Source organism: Apostichopus japonicus, chromosome 22, assembly GCF_037975245.1.
Source record: "Apostichopus japonicus isolate 1M-3 chromosome 22, ASM3797524v1, whole genome shotgun sequence".
Classification (NCBI taxonomy): domain Eukaryota; kingdom Metazoa; phylum Echinodermata; class Holothuroidea; order Aspidochirotida; family Stichopodidae; genus Apostichopus; species Apostichopus japonicus.
The window spans coordinates 2,933,487-2,948,573 of NC_092582.1; the positions used below are offsets into that span (position 1 = coordinate 2,933,487).

At 37.3% G+C, this 15,087-nt stretch overlaps 1 protein-coding gene across 3 annotated transcripts in view; it reads left to right on the forward strand.

The window, feature by feature from the left end:
• The window catches only part of LOC139964244 (uncharacterized), a 74,686-nt gene that overhangs the window by 31,705 nt on the left and 27,894 nt on the right, over nucleotides 1-15,087 (forward strand). For 2 of the 3 annotated variants that reach the window (XM_071965698.1, XM_071965697.1), the window contains 10 exons: nucleotides 2,410-2,628; nucleotides 4,149-4,294; nucleotides 4,825-5,040; nucleotides 7,827-7,952; nucleotides 8,291-8,397; nucleotides 9,195-9,303; nucleotides 9,853-10,128; nucleotides 11,279-11,884; nucleotides 12,879-13,109; nucleotides 14,021-14,301. In XM_071965698.1, coding sequence (XP_071821799.1) covers nucleotides 2,410-2,628; nucleotides 4,149-4,294; nucleotides 4,825-5,040; nucleotides 7,827-7,952; nucleotides 8,291-8,397; nucleotides 9,195-9,303; nucleotides 9,853-10,128; nucleotides 11,279-11,884; nucleotides 12,879-13,109; nucleotides 14,021-14,301 — 2,317 coding nt within the window. The remainder of the gene's footprint in view (nucleotides 1-2,409; nucleotides 2,629-4,148; nucleotides 4,295-4,824; nucleotides 5,041-7,826; nucleotides 7,953-8,290; nucleotides 8,398-9,194; nucleotides 9,304-9,852; nucleotides 10,129-11,278; nucleotides 11,885-12,878; nucleotides 13,110-14,020; nucleotides 14,302-15,087) is intronic. The other variant, XM_071965699.1, reaches the window with a different exon arrangement.

Here is a 15,087-nt window from a genome sequence, read left to right on the forward strand (position 1 = left end):
GTTTAATACTGAATGGTGTACTTGTTTCATATCCGGTAAAATTTATTTTGATTTGGCCAAATTTTTAGAATTTTCTATAATTTCCCAATCATTTTTATTGTTGTAAAATGTGTACTATTTGACTTATTACATTAACAGCTGATTCTCTCTTGAAATCCCATGCTTGCTGCATTCTGGGTTGTATCAAATGAAACTTGGATGAGTGATGTTTTTTTGTTAATAGTATGCAAGGTACATAGTCTTCTAACTGGCACCACCCCCTCCTGCACCACCCCCTAAAAAGAACTCTTGCTTTCTTGAAGGAATTGCTAACTTGTTCTTTCTTTTCTTTGGGGGGGGGGGGATGATTAGAGGATAGTTCTAGAGAGGAATTTACGTTTGTCAAAACTTGTTTTTGGATTTTTGAAGTACTCATACACAAGGCTATAGAGGGTCTGTAGTTTAGATTAAAAATTGTATAAAGTTTCAGTGCTGCAGCTTAATATCTGGGTATGCTATTTTTTAAAGCATATCTTTCACTCCATCCCTGCTGCCCAACTTCATCTATGCAAAGTAGGCTAGGAGGATGTACTGCAGCTATGAAAGTGCAGCAGATTAGCTACTATAATAAGTTGTGATATTAGATTTAAAAAGAACAGTTAGGCTCTACATTAGGGTTACTAACACATGTTATGACATAAATACAGCATTGCTGACAATTTCTCTTAAAACGCCTGTACATTTTTATGGCTAGAGGAGGTAGCTATGAAAACTAGAGGCTTAGCCATATTGAAATTACTAAGAGCTTATGTTTTGCATGCATAATACTTGTAACTTCATAGTCATAATCACAAATGGTGTTCTTTATGTCATTGACTTCTGTTTACACATAATCATAATCACCAATGGTGTTCTTTATGTCAGTGACTTTTGTTTTCACATAATCATAATCACCAATGGTGTTCTTTATGTCAATGACTTCTGTTTACACATTATCATAATCACCAATGGTGTTCTTTATGTCAGTGACTTTTGTTTTCACATAATCATAATCACCAATGGTGTTCTTTATGTCAATGACTTCTGTTTACACATTATCATAATCACCAATGGTGTTCTTTATGTCAATGACTTCTGTTTACACATAATCGTAATCACAAATGGTGTTCTTAATGTCAATGACTTCTGTTTACACATAATCGTAATCACAAATGGTGCTCTTTATGTCAATGACTTCTGTTTACACATCAACGTAATCAAAAATGGTGTTCTATGTCAAGACTTTTGTTTTCACATAATCGTAATCACCAATGGTGTTCTTTATGTCAGTGACTTCTGTTTACACATTAACATTATCACCAATGGTGTTCTATGTCAATGACTTCTGTTTACACAATCATAATCACCAAATGGTCTCTTTTATGTCAATGACTTCTGGTTACACATAATTGTAATCACCAATGGTGTTCTTTATGATCAATGACTTCTGTTTACACATAATCACCAATGGTGTTCTTAATGCCAATAACTTCTGTTTACACATAATCAAAATCACCAATGGTGTTCTTTATGCCAATGACTTCTGTTTACACATCAACGTAATCACAAATGGTGTTCTTAATGTCAATGACTTCTGTTTAGTGTTTACACATAATCATAATCACCAATGGTGTTCTTTATGTCAATGACTTCTGGTTACACATAATTGTAATCACCAATGGTGTTCTTTATGTCAATGACTTCTGTTTAGTGTTTACACATAATCATAATCACCAATGGTGTTCTTTATGTCAATGACTTCTGTTTACACATCAACGTAATCACAAATGGTGTTCGTTATGTCAATGACTTCTGTTTAGTGTTTACACATAATCATAATGACCAATTGTGTTCTTTATGTCAATGACTTCTGTTTACACATAATTGTATTCACAAATGGTGTTCTTTATGCCAATGACTTCTGTTTACACATAATCATAATCACCAATGGTGTTCTTTTTGTCAATGTCTTCTGTTTACACATAATCATAATCACCAATGGTGTTCTTTCTGTCAATGAATTCTGTTTACACATTAACTTAGTCACAAATGGTGTTCTTTATGTCAATGACTTCTGTTTACACATAATTATAATCACCAATGGTGTTCTTTATGTCAATGACTTTGTTTACACATAATCATAATCACCAATGGTGTTTTATGTCAATGACTTCTGTTTACACATTATCATAATCACTAATGGTGTTCTTTATGTCAATGAATTCTGTTTACACATTAACTTATAGTCACCAATGGTGTTCTTTATGTCAATGACTTCTGTTTACACATAATCATAATCCCCAATAGTTTTCTTAATGTCAATGACTTTTGTTTACACATAATCATAATCACCAATGGTGTTCTTTATGTCAATGACTTTTGTTTACACAGCCTACTCTTGGGCAGGAACAACAAACTTTGCCGAGTTTACTTTCAGCATTAATTCTCCGCCGACTGGAGGATGGTGTTTCATCGCACCCAGCGAGGGCGTAGTCTTGTTTACATACTTTTACATCAGTTGCAGTAGATTCTATGATCGCGACACACCATTTTCCTACGAGCTCCGTTTAATGACTGGTGACATAGTTGAGGACAGCAGTCAAACATCTGGTAATTAAGTAAAGAAGTCCACAATTGTTTTAACAGGCTGACTTTTGCCATCAGCTGTTCATACATGTATTAAATGAGATTGATTCTGACTCGTAGTCAGGCATCTCATTGAAATCAAATGAAAAAAATCCATGTGTTAAACTTGGTGTTATTTAGCCTGCACTCTGGGGGCGCAACAAAATGAAAGGGTTAAAGGATCTATGTGAAAACATGCTCAAACATTGCACCAGAAAGAACAGAATTAGATGAAAGTATCAAATATTTGCATATGAAACAGTAAAGAGTTAGCTTGAAAGTTGTGAGGTACAAATTGTGTCTTGGTATGGGATTAGAATTTATATAACTTAGTATGTTATTACCATGAAGGTCTATCAGTTAGATTGAGTACTGGGTATCTAAACATATCTGGATTGCTTGGTCAGAATTACACAAAGTTATTAGCAAGTCCAACATACGTCTTCCGCTGTTAATACATTCGTATCTGAATGATCCCAGTCCCTTCAACTCGCATAATCTACTCTTTGGTAGAAGTATTTTTATACGTTGTACATTGCACATTCCACACTGTGGACAAACCATTGTTGGTTATTAAGCATCCCGTCGTTGGCCCACCATGTGAGACTAATGTATTGATTTTTCTGGCACTAGGTCAAACATTCACCCATTTTTATAAATGATATTCCTAGTGTGTTATATACTATTGCTTTGCACTCTCTATGTTGTTGACAAAATGTGTTGCATTTTTAAAATCTATGAGAGTGTGGTTTTAATAGTTATTTTATGGTCTATCAATGCAGTCAGTCTTGACACTGTGTGTGTGTTCACATGCGTAGGATACGTACGATAAAGCCTGTTAGATTTGATTACAGAGAAGTTGCTAGGCTTAAAGGGTGTGAAGACTTGCGCAAAAAGAAACGTCTAATGCCGGTAATCTGACCTAGTTTCGAATGAGGTGTAACAGAAGTGTTAGACACCACCATTGATCCCAGAAAATACACACACAGCTTGCTACCGTCGGTAATTAGACACTAGTGCACAGTCAGTACATACAGCTGCCGTCAATACCCACAGCACAGTGTACAAGGGATAGAGCGATGGACATCTCAGGTCCAGCTAAAGATAACAAGGTATCACGTTTCATTACTGTCTGCATTTTGTAGCGACAAGCAGAAAACTTCACTAGCAACAACGGAAAGTTAACTTTTTCAGAGCGTGGCACGCAGTTTGGGGCGAGTCTTCAATGCCTTTAAAATGTAGCCTTGCAATGATTTAATCCTCAAAGAGGGTCACATGTGAGCTGCCTGATCTGAAGCAGCAGGCACTGGACAGATAACCAGTATCTATCTTATAGACTTCTTCAAATGGTGAAGGATGGATCAGAAGATTCCATGAGCCATCATCCTCTAACTTCACAAATCTCATGAAAAGTATTTTAAATTTTTTCTATTTTTAAGTTGAACTCCACAAGACTGGTGGTAAACTTTGATATCGACATCCTTGAATCCTTGACTTGTTTTCAGGTTCTCTGCTCCATTTTGGGGTGGATTCGATCTTCCCTCCAACCCTCCTACCGGTTGGATCACCTTCCAGGGATTACATTGTAAACATCGCCCTCATTGTCAGAGACGCCTTTGGAGCTTCAACTGTTTCATATCTAAACGCTACTGTGAGTCTTTAATTTATGCTTCGATTGGAGTTCTTGTTTCATCATATTTGAAAAATGGGCACCACTGCCCCCCCTCTCCCCCTTCCCCCCTTCTCCCCCTTCTCCCCCTCTCCCCCTTCTCCCCCTTCTCCCTGCCCTATAGGTAAAGTTTGGAATCTAATTCTGCATCAAGCCATCAAATGAACACATTTTTCAGTCTGCAATCTAAAACATTTTACAAGGTTGCTTCATATTCACGGTTGGTACACAGCAAAAGTGACAACGTTTTGACTACCAATACCTCCAACATTAAATATAGGACTTATATGCAAACTTTACTATTATGCTCCAATTACATTCTTGTTATTTGCCAGTCAAATACAACTTTTTTTTTCTAAATATGTCTTCAAACCTGCTATGTCTATGTTTGCCCACAATGTATTGTTACATTTACATCATTTTAGTAATTTCAGTAGTTTAAGTTAGACTAGCGCAAAACACTGCTATTTAAACAAAAAAAAAGTTGCGTTGTGTTACCTTTGCTACTTTAGGTGAAAGAACCGCCTCCGAAAGAAGCTTCTGAAATGTTTAACCAAGTGATTAATATGACCCAAGGGGAAGACAGTGACATGCAACATCTCTTGAAATCTGGTGACACACAAGCTGCCACCCAGCTCATCACGACTGTGTCCTCGATTCTAAACTCAAAGACAGAGAGCGACGACAGCGATGATGAGGACAACGAAGAGAGAGAAACAAGAATACAGGTGAAGTAGTTCTTGCGGTCTAATCTTACAGAGGATTTAATCTCAGCCATGTAAAGAATGTTAGGTATAATTATAGGGTTGTGATTGGGAGGGGCAAGAATACAGGTGAAGTAGTTCTAACCGTCTAATCTTACAGAGGATTTAATCCTTACAGAGGATTTAATCTGAGCCATGTAAAGGATGTTAGGTTTAATTATAGGGTTGTGATTGGGAGGGGCAAGAATACAGGTGAAGTAGTTCTAACCGTCTAATCTTACAGAGGATTTAATCCTTACAGAGGATTTAATCTGAGCCATGTAAAGGATGTTAGGTTTAATTATAGGGTTGTGATTGGGAGGGGCAAGAATACAGGTGAAGTAGTTCTAACCGTCTAATCTTACAGAGGATTTAATCCTTACAGAGGATTTAATCTGAGCCATGTAAAGGATGTTAGGTTTAATTATAGGGTTGTGAATGAGAGGGGCAAGAATACAGGTGAAGTAGTTCTAACCGTCTAATCTTACAGAGGATTTAATCCTTACAGAGGATTTAATCTGAGCCTTGTAAAGGATGTTAGGTTTAATTATAGGGTTGTGATTGGGAGGGGCAAGAATACAGGTGAAGTAGTTCTAACCGTCTAATCTTACAGAGGATTTAATCCTTACAGAGGATTTAGTCTGAGCCATGTAAAGGATGTTAGGTTTAATTATAGGGTTGTGATTCGGAGGGGCAAGAATACAGGTGAAGTAGTTCTAACCGTCTAATCTTACAGAGGATTTAATCCTTACAGAGGATTTAATCTGAGCCATGTAAAGTATGTTAGGTTTAATTATAGGGTTGTGATTGGGAGGGGCAAGAATACAGGTGAAGTAGTTCTAACCGTCTAATCTTACAGAGGATTTAATCCTTACAGAGGATTTAATTTGAGCCTTGTAAAGGATGTTAGGTTTAATTATAGGGTTGTGATTGGGAGGGGCAAGAATACAGGTGAAGTAGTTCTAACCGTCTAATCTTACAGAGGATTTAATCCTTACAGAGGATTTAATCTGAGCCATGTAAAGTATGTTAGGTTTAATTATAGGGTTGTGATTGGGAGGGGCAAGAATACAGGTGAAGTAGTTCTAACCGTCTAATCTTACAGAGGATTTAATCCTTACAGAGGATTTAATCTGAGCCATGTAAAGGATGTTAGGTTTAATTATAGGTATGTGATTGGGAGGGGCAAGAATACAGGTGAAGTAGTTCTAACCGTCTAATCTTACAGAGGATTTAATCCTTACAGAGGATTTAATCTGAGCCATGTAAAGGATGTTAGGTTTAATTATAGGTATGTGATTGGGAGGGGCAAGAATACAGGTGAAGTAGTTCTAACCGTCTAATCTTACAGAGGATTTAATCCTTACAGAGGATTTAATCTGAGCCATGTAAAGGATGTTAGGTTTAATTATAGGTATGTGATTGGGAGGGGCAAGAATACAGGTGAAGTAGTTCTAACCGTCTAATCTTACAGAGGATTTAATCCTTACAGAGGATTTAATCTGAGCCTTGTAAAGGATGTTAGGTTTAATTATAGGGTTGTGATTGGGATGGCAGGCAAGAGGTGGTCTGGGGATAGATAGTTATACATTTTTACAAGAAAAGTTCATTGTTTATCACACTTCACTTCTCCTGAGTCGCTTATAGTGGATTTCTCACTTTTCCATTCATTCCTTTTCTTTTCTGTAATTCAATTGAGATACCATTCCAGCTCAATTTTTTTATTTGATCGTCTGAGGCGACAAACAACTGGTCTTTTATTTCAAATTAAGTTTGCATTGTAAATAAATATCCCTCATAGATAGGTTAAACTAATGAGTTGGCGTCTTGCAGCGCTGGTATCTTGGGCGATACTGATATAAAACAAAACTATAGTGGTAGGCCTTATGATCCATCCGAAGGGGAGTTTTACTGGCCCAAAGATAGTGTTCTATTCACCAAACCTATAGACAAATCTCTCCTACAGTGTACTGCATATTGGTCATTTAGTTTTACTTTGCTACCTCTTTTTACTGGACGAATTTGCCGTTCAGACAACCATAAAGATAGACTTAATTGTTCGAAGGACAACCGGAAAAAAAAACGCACAAAGTTTCCCTGCCATCAGTTCAAGTCCATCAATTTTTTTATTTGGCTATTGCCAGCTGAGACCATAATATGTATGTTTTGTTCTTTGTCAAAGGGAACCTGATATTGGACTAAAGACCTAAACACCATCATGGTCACAGTCCCAATATAATGGGTACTTAAGCTGAGAGTGTATCAGCACAGTGAACTTAAAGGCATTGAAGGCTCGCCCCAAATCATGTGCCGCCCTCTGCAAAAGTTAACTTTCCGTTGCTTGCAAGTGAAGTTTTCTTCTTGTCGCTACAAACTGCAGACAGTAATGAAACGTGATACCTTGTTATCTTTTATCTAGACCTGAGATGTCCATCGCTGCTATGTACACAGTGTTGTGGGTATTGACCGTAGCTGTATGTATTGACTGTACACTAGTGTCTTATTACCGACGGTAGCAAGCTGTGTGTGTATTTTCTGGGATCGTTGGTGGTGTCTAACACTTCTGTTACACCTCATTCGAAACTAGGTCAAATTACCGGCATGAGACGTTTCTTTGTGCGCGAGTCTTCACACCCTTTAACTTACCTGTCTGTGTCCTTGCTTCATCTTAGATGACTTTCCTTAAAAAAGAATATCTTTCAATTTTGGTTATAATGACGGCATCGATTTCCAGAGTTTTACTCAGAAAATGCTTTTCTTTGAAATCACAGGTCAGGGAGCAGCTGATAACAAACCTTAATCAAGTGGAGATCCGTGATCTAGAATCACTCCAGCTTACCTCTGCTGCTGTTGCTGAGGTAACCCAAGAAAATACCGAGATATCTGCCGTCGCTCAGGTAACGGATCGCTCTCTATTATAAACAGAAACAGTATCATTGTATTATTTCATTCAGTGTCATTCATTGCAGTGTGCTCTACGTTTGAACAATTCATTTCATACATGTCTTTTATTTCAGTTCATCGTTCAAGTCACAGAATGACTTTTGCTATTTGTTTCAATCTACTTCTTGTCTCTTGTCGTGGAGACTTTTTTCTTTTATGGCTCTCTGCAGTCAGAATTTTTACGATACAACTATTGCATTTATAATCTAACTTGTGGAAATGAAAGTTTATATCGCAGATTCAAACACCGCGTCAGTGAGGAATGACGGATTTTGTATTTTTTTTATATCAGCTTTCTGCATCAGCAATGTACGAGAAGATGGGAAGGTTTCTGCAGGCCCAGGCTCATGACCAATCTATGGCAGGAGCTAGTGCTGTCACCATTGAAGGGACTGCCAGGTAAGTACAATTTACCCCTACTCTACTAGCTTTCAAATTTGCTTTTAATATCTTTTCAAGAGGAGGTTGATGGTGGGGAAGTAATAATAATAATAATAAATGAGACTTATATAGCGCCAAATCAGTAAACAAATGTCACTGCTCAAGGCGCTTTATAGAGAAAGCAGATTAATTTACAAAAGAACAAGTGAAAAGATGGGTCTTAAGTAGACTTTTGAATGTAGAAAGTTTAGAGCAAGTTTCAATGTGATCTGGTCACTTGTTCCAGAGATAAGAGCCAGAGTATTTGAAGCTTCTGTAACCATAGGTCTTCAAGCGTGGTTTAGGAACAGTTAAATACAGTTATTTTGACGAACAAAGTGTGCGAGTTGGAATGTATGGCAAGAGAAGTCGCGACAGGTACACAGGCTGTTCCAGATGATGATGAGTACTCCACGTCAATAACTCAACATAACTCTCTGTAGATTTTGCTGGCATTAGGGAGCTGACAGGTATCTGGTTGGGTACCTGACCCCCATTCAGACCCTGCATGGCGGAGCATATCTGGCGGATCCACCTTACATTAGCTCTTGAACATTTAAACATGAAATCAATAATAATCAGCACCTTTCTGTATTAGATTTCCACTGTTCAGCTCATTAACATCTTTTTCGAAACTTGAACAAAAACTTAAAAGAGAAGTCTTTAGAAGCACCAGTTAACATAGCTATTTTTCAAAGATCTACCCATTCAACTGTTATGTTTTGTTGGTGATGTTATTAATACATTGTAACATGTAATTAATAAATGTCTAACAGGCAATTGGTTGTGGGACTTGCTAACATCTTGGGTGCTGCAGCCCGTGAATCACCAATGGATACCGAAGAGAGGTCTTACAATTCTGGAGAGGATGCAACCTCTGTAAATGTGAGTTGAATTACAGTTCACCTTTTAATAAAATGATAAATCTGCCATGTATAGAACCTACAGCAGCTGATTGCTTGTCCACTGCAAAGATTCGAAGACCCAAATAAACTTTCCATAAGAATCACTCGTTTTTTGTGCAATCCAAGAAAATGAGTGCATTGCATGCTGTAAGGGAAAGCTTTGAAGCATTACATCTTGGCAGATAGACGGTGATTCAGGCGATAACGGTATACTTAATTTATGACAATAACAATTTTTGAACATTGCTAGTGATGCAATGTGAATTATGCCTAAAAACACCTAGTAAAGTTTTTTTTTATTTTTTTGGAATCGCTCATTTTCACTCCCAAGAAAACAAGTTCATTTTGTATATAAATTGCTTTGAAGTTTGACATCTTGGGCAGAAAAAGCTGAAATAAAAACACGGTAACAATTATCATATGTACCAGAGAACTGTAATTCAAAATGAATTGATTATGGGACATTTAAAACGAGCAGTGTTTAGACAGGGCAGAGTATCATTGCAACTTTTCTTCCATCTCTTTCCAGACACGACAGGTGACCTTGAGTTCCATGGAAACATTGAAGAGTATAGAGGGCGCCATTTTACATAATAAAGTCCCCGGAGAGGAAGCAACAGTCTTGAAAACAGATCAAGTGGAGGTGCTCTTGAACAGACTGGAGAAGTGGGAATTGGACGGGAAATCGTTTGAGATACCAGAGAGGAGTACCTTCGTTAAATTACCGCAGGACTTCAGAAATGCACAGGACTTGATGTCTGGAGACGACGGCGTGAACTCATATGATGCCATATTAGATGCCCACGTAAGTTTAAAAAACATCTACAATCTATGTAGGTCCCAATTCCTGACAACTTTGTTAATATGTTACATCAAGAAAGGGAAAATTGACAGATAACAATCTGGTTATAATGGCTAAATGACACATAAAATACCAAGCCGAGTGTTTACCATTTTCATGATACATGGCAATGTAGCCTTGCAATATATAGCCCTCGTTAAAGTTCAAGTCGTAGTGTTGTGTTAATGCTATATATCTACGTGTCTCAATGCTATATAGCTATGTGTCTCAACGCTATAAATCTATGTCTCAATGCTACATGTCTATGTGTCTCAATGCTATAAATCTGTGTCTCAGTGTTATATATCTATGTCTCAATGCTATATCTATGTGTCTCCATGCTATATATCTATGTGTCTCCATGCTACCTATCTATGTGTCTCAATGCTATATATCTATGCATCTCAATGCTATATATCTATGTCTCAATGCTACAGTATATCTATGTGTCTCCATGCTTATATATCTATGCATCTCAATGCTATATCTATGTGTCTCAATACTATATATCTATGCATCTCAATGCTATATATCTATGCATCTCAATGCTATATATCTATGTGTCTCAATGCTATATATCTATGCGTCTCAATGCTATATATCTATGTGTCTCAAGGATATATATCTATGTGTCTCAATGCTATATATCTATGTGTCTCAATGCTATATATCTATGTGTCTCAAGGATATATATCTATGTTTCTCAATGCTATATATCAATGTGTCTCAATGTTATATCTATGCATATCAATGCTATATATATATGTATCTCAATGCTATTTATCTACTGTATGTGTCTCAAGTATATATATATATATACATCAATGCATTAGAGCAACACCTTTGTAAAGAAATGAAGACATGTAACAAATTTAATTGAGATCTGTTTAGTTATGTGACTCTCCTTTCAAACCTGTGAGGCTAATGCAAATTAATAATTAGGTGCAACCTTTGAATCAGTTGTTCCAATTAAACACTATCTATCAGAAATGTTAATCAACTGCCTGTTGTTGAAAGCGTGAATTAAAAAAAAATGTAATTGTCTTTTAATATGTAACTGAACCTTCTTTTGGTAGTTTTGTTCTATTATTGGATACTCTTTTGGTGCACCCAGGTCCATCATTATGAAAGGAATCCATTCCCTTGGTCATCTGTAAACACTTCCATCAGCAGTCATGTGACATCTCTGGATATCATCAAAAGCGAAAATGAAACACTGGAGGTGTCCGGACTGACAGATGGTGTCAACCTCTTCCTGGAGAATGATATCGATGCTGAGTCTGTCACCTTAAAAGCGAAGGACAATTTCCGTAGGGGGGATAAATTATTTGGGTTCAACATCAGCGAAGGGGCATCGGCTGTGGTGATTCACCTCAGAGCCCAGAGTAAGAATGACTTAGTAACGGATACACCGAATATGAAAGTTATGATTTATGAAGACTTGAACAGCACTGAGGCCTTGCATTCCTTCCTACTACCCCAAGAATCCCCCCTACAGATTGAATGGAACGAGACCTCGGTCATGACTGCAGACCCGTACAGTATATTACTGGATGGTGATACCATCTTAGAAGGGGGTAATGAGGCTTATTATATCAATATCGAACTAGGCGGTACCTTGAACTGGACGGAAGACTGGGACCTTGTGGTCATGACGTACAGTCCCCAGTGCTATTACTGGAGTGTCCACAGTGAGAGTTGGAAAACAGATGGTTGTCAAGTGAGTAAATGGTTTGGTCACCAGCTTTATCAAAGTGGCATGCTACTTTATTAACAGAGACATTAACCTAATAAACATAATGTTTATCATACAGAACAGTGACATTCATCAATACCAACTACCCCCTCCCCCCTTCTCTCTATCTCTCTTTATCTCTCCCATCCCTACAAACAAGAGAGCTAAAGAGCTAGAAAGGTTAAAGGGTGTAAAGACTCGCGCTCAAAGAAACGTCTCATGCCGGTAATCTGACCTAGTTTCGAATGAGGTGTAACAGAAGTGTTTAGACACCACCAGCGATCCCAGAAAATACACACACAGCTTGCTACCGTCGGTAATTAGACACTACTGTACAGTCAATACATACAGCTACAGTCAATACCCACAACACAGTGTACATAGCAGCGTGGACATCTCTGGTCTAGATAAAAGATAACAAGGTATCACGTTTCATTACTGTCTGCATTTTGTAGCGACAAGAAGAAAACGTCATTTGCAAGCAAAGGAAAGTTAAGTTTTTCAGAGCGAGGCAAGCGGTTTGGGGCGAGTCTTCGATGCCTTAGATCGTGAGATATCAAATCCTCAAAGTCATGCCATCAGTACCTCAGTTTGATTTTCATATCATTCACTCCATAATGCTGTGGCCTGGTCAGGTTAATACTAGGTACAACTGCTTCTTCTCATCAGCTGCAAATTTGAGGTATTTCTCAGGTCCTCCTCCAATTATGTTGATCATTCTTAAATTTGTTGCTATGGCTACAAAGCTTTGGAACCGACTATCACTCGACCTTCGTAGATGAACTGGTCTTGCTTTGTTCGAGGTTCGTCTAAAGTTGAAAAGTCTGTTTATGTCACTTTAAATTTTAAGGTTCTTTGAATGTCTATGTGTCTTGTGTCCTGGGAATAGATTATCTAGATAGATGGTACATTATGAATGTATGATGTTAGGATTATTAATTTACCATCAGTTATTGCCTCATTTGTCTTTACCCAACAGCCTGGCCCTCTGACAGATCTTCAACGTCTTCATTGCGTTTGCAATCACCTCTCCACCTTCGCCGGAGGTGTCATTCCTTTACCAAATGCCATCAACTTGAAAGAGGACATACTACTCTTTGCAGAATTATTTGAAAATCCTGTAACCACAATGACAGTGCTGAGTGTCTTCTCTGTGTTCTTGCTCTGTGCCGTTTGGGCTCGAAGGAAGGACAGGAGAGAGGAGAAGGAGGTAATAAATATTAAATAACAATAATTGAAAAATTTATAAATTCAGATAAAGAGTTGAATTTTTAAAGAAGATATTCGAGACTGAAATACAAAAGAGCTTTACCTTTTTCATCTCCAGTCTGGGTGAAGTCATCTTTACCGAGTGTGGAGTTTATTTCTGACATATTCTACCAATTCATAGTGAATTGAAAGTGGATACAGGAAGATGGGAAGTTAATGGTAGTAGAATTATCCTTGAAAAACATCTAAATGCTTCCAAGTTTGCAGTTGGCATTTTTTTTCCCTTTTTTTTGTTTAGAGTTAGCAAAGGCAAACTATATGGCAATTTTAGCTACAAGCTTTCGGAATATTCTGTGTATAATTCATGACAGCCCAAAGTTAGGCTGTATTCTCATTCAGGAGCAATTTGGCTTTCCATTTGAAGTTGACTTCCAGTAGGATAAGAGTTATAGGGGCCTGACCATCCTCTTTATCTTTATATATTGCCATCATCATAAATAGGACAAATTTAATTTTTGCTTTTCAATCTGATATTTACATGTCTGTTTTTTTAAATTGATGGAAATCTACCATGAGCATAGACAATAATTTATTGTTTGAAGTGACTAGTTTTCATACAATACAATATTCTAATTATCGCCAGATTATAACTCAAATAACATTGTATTAGTTTAACTTTGCATCTAAAAAGGCATAAGCTGGCAGGCAGTAAGATCCATCAATCAATGGAAATGATAGCTTCACCCCTACTTTTAATAAGCACAGCTCTGCAAGGCTAAGATATGTAGGCCACCTCTGCTATGGTAGTGTTGTAAGCCTAGAGGCTAAATAGTTGATGTTTGCAAGCATTTGCTGGGCATTTGGCTCCAAGCACAAACCAGATGCTTTCAAATCTCTTCTTTCTGATTTCAGAGTGAAGTAATTTACTTAGCGGATAATGACCCTGATGCACAATATCAATACCACATCACTGTCATGACCGGAATGCGCCGGGGGGCGGGAACATCTTCGACAGTAACCGTCACTCTTTACGGTACCCACGGTTCTTGTCACCCTCATGTGCTGACGGCCCCCCATAGACCTGTCTTAGAGAGGGGTGGCACAGACTCTTTTATGATTGCCACCGATGGCAGTCTTGGAGAACTGACGGCATTGAGGGTTTGGCATGACAACTCTGGAAGCCATCCAGATTGGTAATAGCTGAGTAAAAGTACTACTACAATATACTACTACTACTACTACAAATACAAATACTTCTACTAATATATACTACAAATACAAATGCTACTACTACTACTACAAATACTACTACTACTACTACAAATAAAAATACTTCTACTACTACTACAAATACAAGTGCTACTACTACTACTTTACACTACAAATACAAATACTACTACTACTACTCTAATACTACTACTACAAATGCAAATGCTACTACTAATATATACTACTGCTACCACAAATACTACTACTACAAATACTACTTATCTAATACTACTAATACTACTACTACTGCTGCTGCTATTATACTGTATACTGAACTACTAATACAATTACTACTACTACTCTAATACTACTAATATTACTACTGCTACTAAAAATACTACTACTACTATATACTACTAAGTACTACTACTGCTGCTACTATATACTACAATTACAAATACTACTATTACTCTAATATTACCACTACTACTACTATTTAGCTAATGCTAACTAGTGCTACTAATACTATTACTATTGCTACTACTACAAATACAAATACTACTACCACTTCAAATACTACTACTACTGCAAATACTACTGCTACTACTACTACTCGAATAATTACTGTCGTATAAGCTATGAACAATTCTTAATTTTGTCAAAGATAAAATATACAAAGTAAATGCATGTGTTTTTCTCACCAAATAGACTCGTTTCATATCCAACTGTTGAACTCACTTTATTTCATACAATTGATTGAAGGTGAGTGG